This window comes from Phaethon lepturus, unplaced genomic scaffold (genome assembly GCF_000687285.1).
Source record: "Phaethon lepturus isolate BGI_N335 unplaced genomic scaffold, ASM68728v1 scaffold50133, whole genome shotgun sequence".
In the NCBI taxonomy this organism is placed as follows: domain Eukaryota; kingdom Metazoa; phylum Chordata; class Aves; order Phaethontiformes; family Phaethontidae; genus Phaethon; species Phaethon lepturus.
Genome location: NW_010532213.1, coordinates 3,480 through 10,430, shown reverse-complemented (window position 1 = coordinate 10,430; position 6,951 = coordinate 3,480). Strand labels below are relative to the sequence as shown.

Here is a 6,951-nt window from a genome sequence, read left to right as displayed (position 1 = left end):
TTCAAGGTCAAGTTGGACAGGGCTTTGAGCAGCCCATTTAGTCATATTTACTGTCATTTTTTATTTATTTAGTAACTCAGTTCAGCTCAGAAAGGTAACAGGGATGGATAGAGTGTGACAAGTTGCGAACATATTCTGTACAGATCTCTTCTGTGGCTTGCTGTGTTTTGCATTTGACATTTTGGTATGGGACAGGCTGTTTATTTAAATGCTTGGTTTATATAAAAGCATTTAACAGCAGCTCTAAGTGTACTGTACAGAAGTATTTCATGTTTCTTATCTATTTTCACTCTACATTGTTTGTGAAGTCCTCCCTCCAGGATCTTGACAAAAAAGTCTCTTTATCACTAGGGTAATAAGTGATGTTCAGTGCTATTCTGTGTTCAAAATGGAGAGGACCCAAATAAAATTTAAGAGGTTGAGTGTGTTTATCATCAGGTCTTTGATGGTGGTATTAAAGAGAATGAAAGGAAAACCTGCCTCTACTGAAGTGGTGTTTTGCTGCTGACTCTAGTAGGCCAGGATTTTAGCCATGCTCTCTGCCTACGAAAGTTAATGGGGTTTATGAGCATTTTTAAATTATGACATTTGTAATGTGGAGCTAAACTTCTCCTCTCTCTAGTAAAGGAAGGGAGACAGCCTTGTAGTACTATTGAGGAAGTAGAGTTTTTAGAAATCCCCAAAGAGGTAGGACAATGACAGTTTTGGCTGAACATGAACAGGAACAAAACAGGACCTCATGGTTTCAGTCTCTGCCCTGATGAGAACAGCTGATGAAAGGCAAGTTCTAATGCTGGCAAAAAATAATGGCTCATTTATTAGTAAGCATTTTTTAAAGTACAGGTCACAGTGGCCTTTTAGCCCACATGATATCCATAAGGTGAAAAATCTGGGTTAGGCTGTCTGTCTGGGAGCTCAACTCCTAATCCCTCACCACTGCCTGCTGTCCTGACTCCCGATGGCATTGGAAGGCACGGAAGGGCCTCTAGGACTCGGGTGGAAAGGAGTCCTGCCTCTCTAGTAGAAAAGAAATCTTCAAAACTCTTCACAGTCTCCATCTCCTCCCACTCAAATGGACCAGTCTGACCATAATTGGATTCCCTCACAACAACCAAATATAATTACAGGCTGTCAACTTGACACACTTTTCTAATACAAGCATAGGGAAACATTTGTAAAACTGTAATCAACCAAAGAGTTTTGAATGGCTTTCATTTAAAAAATAATCCTTGCATCTTTAGCTGTAATTGAAGACCTCTGTACTAACACTAATTAGGGACTGTTTACTGACTTATTTCCTGTGTATTGAGACATGAACAATTAGAAAAACTGAAGGAAAGCAGGGCAACTTATATGATACTGCACAATGGCAGAACATTTCAGGCCTGATATGATCCATGATATCTGGACCCTCTGCTTAAATTATGTTTGAGATATCACGTATCCTGTATTTAGGTAACACTCCAGAACAGTAATTCAGCCTTGACATTTGTTTTTTTATGAATATTAGTAAAGGTGAAGTAGGCCAGTTAATTTGCATCTGTGAGGAAAAGATGTGTTTTGGTTCAGGCCTGTCTCTTGTGATAACTGTATTTTATGCTTTATTTAAAAAGCCAGTGCTGAGAAGGAAATGAAAATAAAGAGTATATTCCTACTGACTGTAGGGAAGCTGCTCAGCATTTTAGCAGCTGGCCAAAAAGTTGTGTTTCTCTGTCTGTGTATCTTGCAATAATATAACTTAATTTTACAGTATACCAAAGTTTGACAAGAATAAAAAATGTTTGTAACTTGTGGTCTCATTTAATGTCTATTTTGCTATTATTTCAAAGCATGGCTTCTCAGTTTTAATGAGAGACCTGTCATACAAGGAGAACCGTTTTCATAATTGCCTCACCCTGCAACCACAGCAATGGCAGGAACAGGTTTTTGTGGGCCTGGAACATTATAAATAGCCACTCTTCCATACTGTTCTGTCCAACAAGCTGACTGTTATATGAAATGAATGTGATCACAGCAATTCTGTCTGTGTCTGATAGAGTGTTGGAGACAAAGGGTATTGGAATGAGTAGTGGAAATATTGGTATCCAGAGGGCTTACAGATACATATCACCCAAGTGCAGGGTACATTGAGTACTCCTGTTTGTAGGCCGTGCACTCTAGAGGCTGTCAAAATGGAAGCTAAAAAGCTAAATAAAAATTGGCTCTGTACCCTCTACAGACCCATGTCCCCAACCTCATTTGGAAGAACCCTACAGCAAAGGCCTTGTTCATAGCTTATCTTTTGTTATGGTTTGAAAATGTCAGCACTGAAATATTTAATAGACTCTCCCCACCCTTTGAAAACAGCACATTTAGTCATCACCCTGGAAATAAGAGACAGAATGGCATGCTGACCTGTGAGAGGGCAGCTGGGCATTGCACCTCTAGCACTACCGAGCCCTGCAGGTGAGTGGTGGCACACTGGGAGTAGCTGGCTGGGAGCTCAGGGCCCCACAGCATCCCTTCATGGGATCAGAGCATGTGCAGCAAGCCTGTTTTAATGCTGGCAATGGCTTTTCTGACACCTGGTTGAGTGGCAGCTGAGTCTTGTGGTGGTGTGCTTCTCAGATGTGCTGCCTTCCTGGTAGGCTTATGTTGGAGGTGGCTCAGGGCATCCCAGGTCTGTCTTCTAGTTTATTCCAGCACCAAGCTCACCTCACACATGTACATGTTATTATTAAGTATATATGCAGTGTTCTGAGGTTGCATCTTCACAGACTTATGATTTGGAACATATGTATTTTCCTTTCATAGACTGTGGCCCCTTACCCCAAAGTTGGTGATAGCAAGAGGAACAGGCTGTCTCATTTCTCTCCACACCTGTTAATAGCAGCACTCCTTTTTACATTCTTTAGTAATGGAGATAAGGTAGTTTCTAAGTAAATGGACACCCAGTTTGGAACATGCATGTGGTCAAGCATGGAGCCTGAGGTTGGTCCACATCTGAATATATCCCAGACTCTGGACTGTTTACCCAGCAGCATTCACTGTTATGTATGCTCTACAGCACTCATCCAAGCACAATGATAAATAGCTTTTTCCCAGATGACTCTTAATTCTATATCTTCTTCTTATCCAGCAAATGCACTACGTTCCAAATATAAATATATCAACACATTCTTTTTGGAGAAATTGCTAATGAATGACATACAGGCAACATTGATTCTTTTCATGATATGCACTGTGCTGTACAGACAAACCTGTCTCCATGTGGCCATAAGCACAAGCCCCTTCCTGTTGTGGCCTTGCAGTTCACTTTTGACCTCCATTTTGTGTTCTGTTCACAGTTGTTCAGCACATCAAGCGCCACAATATTGTTCTTAAAAGAGAACTTGGAGAAGGAGCCTTTGGGAAAGTCTTTCTGGCTGAATGCTATAACCTCTGTCCCGAGCAGGACAAGATCTTGGTGGCAGTGAAGGTAAAAGAGTCTAGGGTTTCCATTATTAATTCATGGTTGCGGCTAATGCTATTTTATTTGTAAATGATCATGTTTGCCTATTCCGTAGCCCCATGTAACTCCTCTAATATATGGGGAGGGGTTCACAAGGCTAATGGAGCATTAAGAGAACATGAAATTTCATCTTGCTGTGGATTATAAAATGAGAGCTGAATTTCGTAAGGAAAAGGAAGAAACTGAGTGTCACAAAGGGGCAAAACCTTTTATGATCTAAGATATGATTTCTGAAAAATAATATTTAAGTCATTTAAAATACATGTGACATTTGTATGTCTAAAAAAAATTCTATAACCAGATAAGTGAATAGCCTACGTGTATAACTGCTAGTCAAAGAAGGCCTATTTTTCCATTAACTGTGCAATACCTTTAGTCAACCTTTTAAATTGTCCGTGGGTAATTGTCATTAATATGGCTGCCAGGAATGTTATAAAAAAACTTGTAGATAATATTGTCATGTGCTGTTAAACACTGGCTGTGTGGAAATCCAGAAGTCATGATATTTCAGACCCTGAGGAGCAATTCTTATTCTCCATTCAACCCTCCCAAAATACAGTCCAAAGGAAAAGGAAACTATGTGAAAACAATAACCTTGGACTTGCCAGTATTCAGAATAATTCTCGTGTTTCTGAGGGGGAAAAAAGGATTTCTTTGGAACCCTGGAAGGGCACAGACTACATGGCACATTGGGAATCTACCAAGAAGTTAGATTTCCATCATGATCTTGGAGCTTGCACACCAGACTTGCTTCACCATGCCAAACCTTTTTGTTCCTCAAAATGGAACCACTGAGGTCAATTGTCATCCTCAGCTATGCATGCACGCTAGAAAACAATATCAGTGAAACCATACTCTACTAAGAGTTTGCCAATTCTCCCTGCCAACAGTCTTCTGTCTCTGTGTTCTGCTGAAAGCTGAACAATGTGTTCAACATTTAAAGTATCTCATTTAAGGCAGTGAGAATATACATTTTAGAATCTGGGTTGTGCTTAGGGATCAGAAAATAATACTATCTGTCCATTCACAATTAGGCAACTGTGTGTACATTTTGGATCAAACCATACAGTTAAGAATCCCAGCAGATCATCTTTTTGACATTGTAAACAAGAAACAGTTTTGGATCTGGCAGTGAGAGAACACAAAAAGAGGATGGATTTGTTGAGTGCTTTCTTACTCCATCAAAAATAGCAGGGTTTTTTGGATTTGCCAAGGTTACAAGCTTTTTAGAGAGTGAGATTATGCAGAGAAATAGTTAAGAAAAGATTTAATAAGAAAATATAAAATGATAGGCCAGACTGCGGTGATCAGGCACAGGGCTCAGCCAGACAAGCGTACTGACTGCCCCCATTTTTCACATGACTGACCCCTTTTATACTCTTTTGTGTCTACCTCTTTCTTTGTTCCTGTTCTCCCCTTCCCCTGCATGTCCCCCATGAATTTGTACAGCTCTATCGGTTTCTGAATCCCTACCAGTTCAGCCCCCCCCCTCCCATTTTATCAGTTTTATCAGTTTATCAGTCTTATCAGTTGCAAAATTCAGGTTGATTTTACTTGAAGTGGCACCTGTGGTTTCTTGATAGCCCATTAATTAGTGTGACTGGTGAGGTTTGTTTCTTGTCATTGTCTCCATGTTTGCTTTGTCAGGTCTGGGTCTTGGTGTATTTTGGTTTCTGGCTTTCTGCTTTTCCCTTGGTTTCCCAATTGACTATATCCCTGATCAGATAACATTCTCACACTCTCACACACCCTCATCAATTAGTGTGACTGACCAAGTTTGGTTTTCAACATTTCTGTTATCATGTCAGTCAGGTTTCTGTCCCTGAATGTTCTTGTTTATGGTTTCCTCCTTATTTTGCCTTGATGCACTGAAAAAAGGTCCTTGACCAGACACCTTTAAAGGAGCAGACACACTCCTTTCACATACCCTTACACTGCCCACTTTCAGTTTCTTGCACCAACTCTTGAAGGTCTGATTCTGGTCCCTATCAAAGAGTGAGTTTTTAGCTAACTAGACCATTGGATTGATCCCTGTATAGCCAAGTGGTTAATTGCCTGGCACTTCCTGGCAGTTCTCTTTAGAATTTAGGCAGCAAGAAAGCTGAGTGAGCTGGCCTGGGGGAAGCATTGTGTCACCTGTGTGAGATTCGTGAGAGATTCATCAGAATTTCTTTTCATTCACCAGGGTACCTATTTTTGCTTGATGGTTGCTGGGCAACTGTGGCAGCAAGCACAAGCATGCTAAAAACCCTGGCACTGAACCTCACAGGAGCTACTTCATCTGACTCAAAAATGCATCAAATATCTGAAATATTGACATTGCTGTAGCAAATTATATAGGAGCTAAGAGGTCCAGAAAAAACTCTAGTAGAGTGCTGCCTGTACAAGATGAAGAACATTTCCATGGCACCTGTGGAGGAAAACTAAATGTTTCCAACTCTTCAGAACTTCTTAGTTCAGCTAAGGGTCAAAACCACCCCTCATTTCTTGACCTTAGCTACTGTATGGTGATGGGGAGCACTAGTAAGGATTTCACAGTGAAAGTCTGAAAGAGAGTAAAGGAAAGGTATCCTGAGCATTTCATTACTGAGTCATACTGATGCTGGTAAGAGCCGGATTCCCCTGTTCTTTCTCTGACTTACTTGTAGATGCAGCTCAGTGGTGTAGGGGTGGATTGAGGAGCTACAGGTTTGCACTCCCTATGGAGCACAGATCTGCAGAGAACAGTTTCTAAGTGGATACCTGGACAAAAACCCCATAGAGGAGAATAACTGTGGGATGGTGGTCCATCTATTAAGTGTGAAAAGGCTGAATTCAGTGGTTGTGGAGCTTCTGTAACGGCCAGGGAGTCCCTCTGTTGCCCAAGTGTCGTCTCAGCTGCTGGATGAGTAGGGTTGTATGTACATGGAGCTGTCTCTCAGTTCCTACTTGGGCAAAACTCCCATGGACTGGTGAGAGTGCTTTGCATGTTAAAGCTTTGGTTTATTTGTTAATAATAACAACAACAATAATTCTTCATATGTTTTATATCTCCTGTGCTCTTACAGTTTTGTTTGGTTTTATTTTTCCCTTGCACTGAGAACATGCTAAATGCATTATTCTGTCATTTCTATGTAAATTCTGTGTGCTTATTAATTTTTGTTTTTTTCACTTTCCTCCTTGCCTATGTAAGCTCTCTCTCCTGCATTCTGTCTATTCTGTGTGCTGCATGAAATAATGAAAAGGGACTTGTCAATGTTGGGTAACAGAAATTTCAGTCACCCCTTGGTAGCAGAAACCCTGTCTGGGTTTTACCTGGACTTAGACCTTTCTGCATTTTGCTTTTTGACAGAAAATGTGCAATTGCCATGGCAACTGCTCTGTCATATGATAATTTTGCTGTTTCTGTGAGATAAAAAGCACTTTCTGAAATATACAACATGCCAGCCTCACAGGACAAAATTTTCAGCATTTTTACTGTC

The 6,951-nt window shown here is 40.6% G+C and overlaps 1 protein-coding gene across 1 annotated transcript in view; it reads left to right on the top strand.

Moving 5' to 3' along the window:
- Positions 1-3,326: 3,326 nt before the first annotated feature.
- Positions 3,327-6,951, top strand: part of LOC104619016 (BDNF/NT-3 growth factors receptor-like) — a gene marked incomplete at its 5' end in the record, with an annotated part of 6,507 nt that continues 2,882 nt past the window's right edge. Inside the window, one exon of the mRNA XM_010284760.1 lies at positions 3,327-3,457. Within this exon, the coding sequence (XP_010283062.1) occupies positions 3,327-3,457 (131 nt within the window). The remainder of the gene's footprint in view (positions 3,458-6,951) is intronic.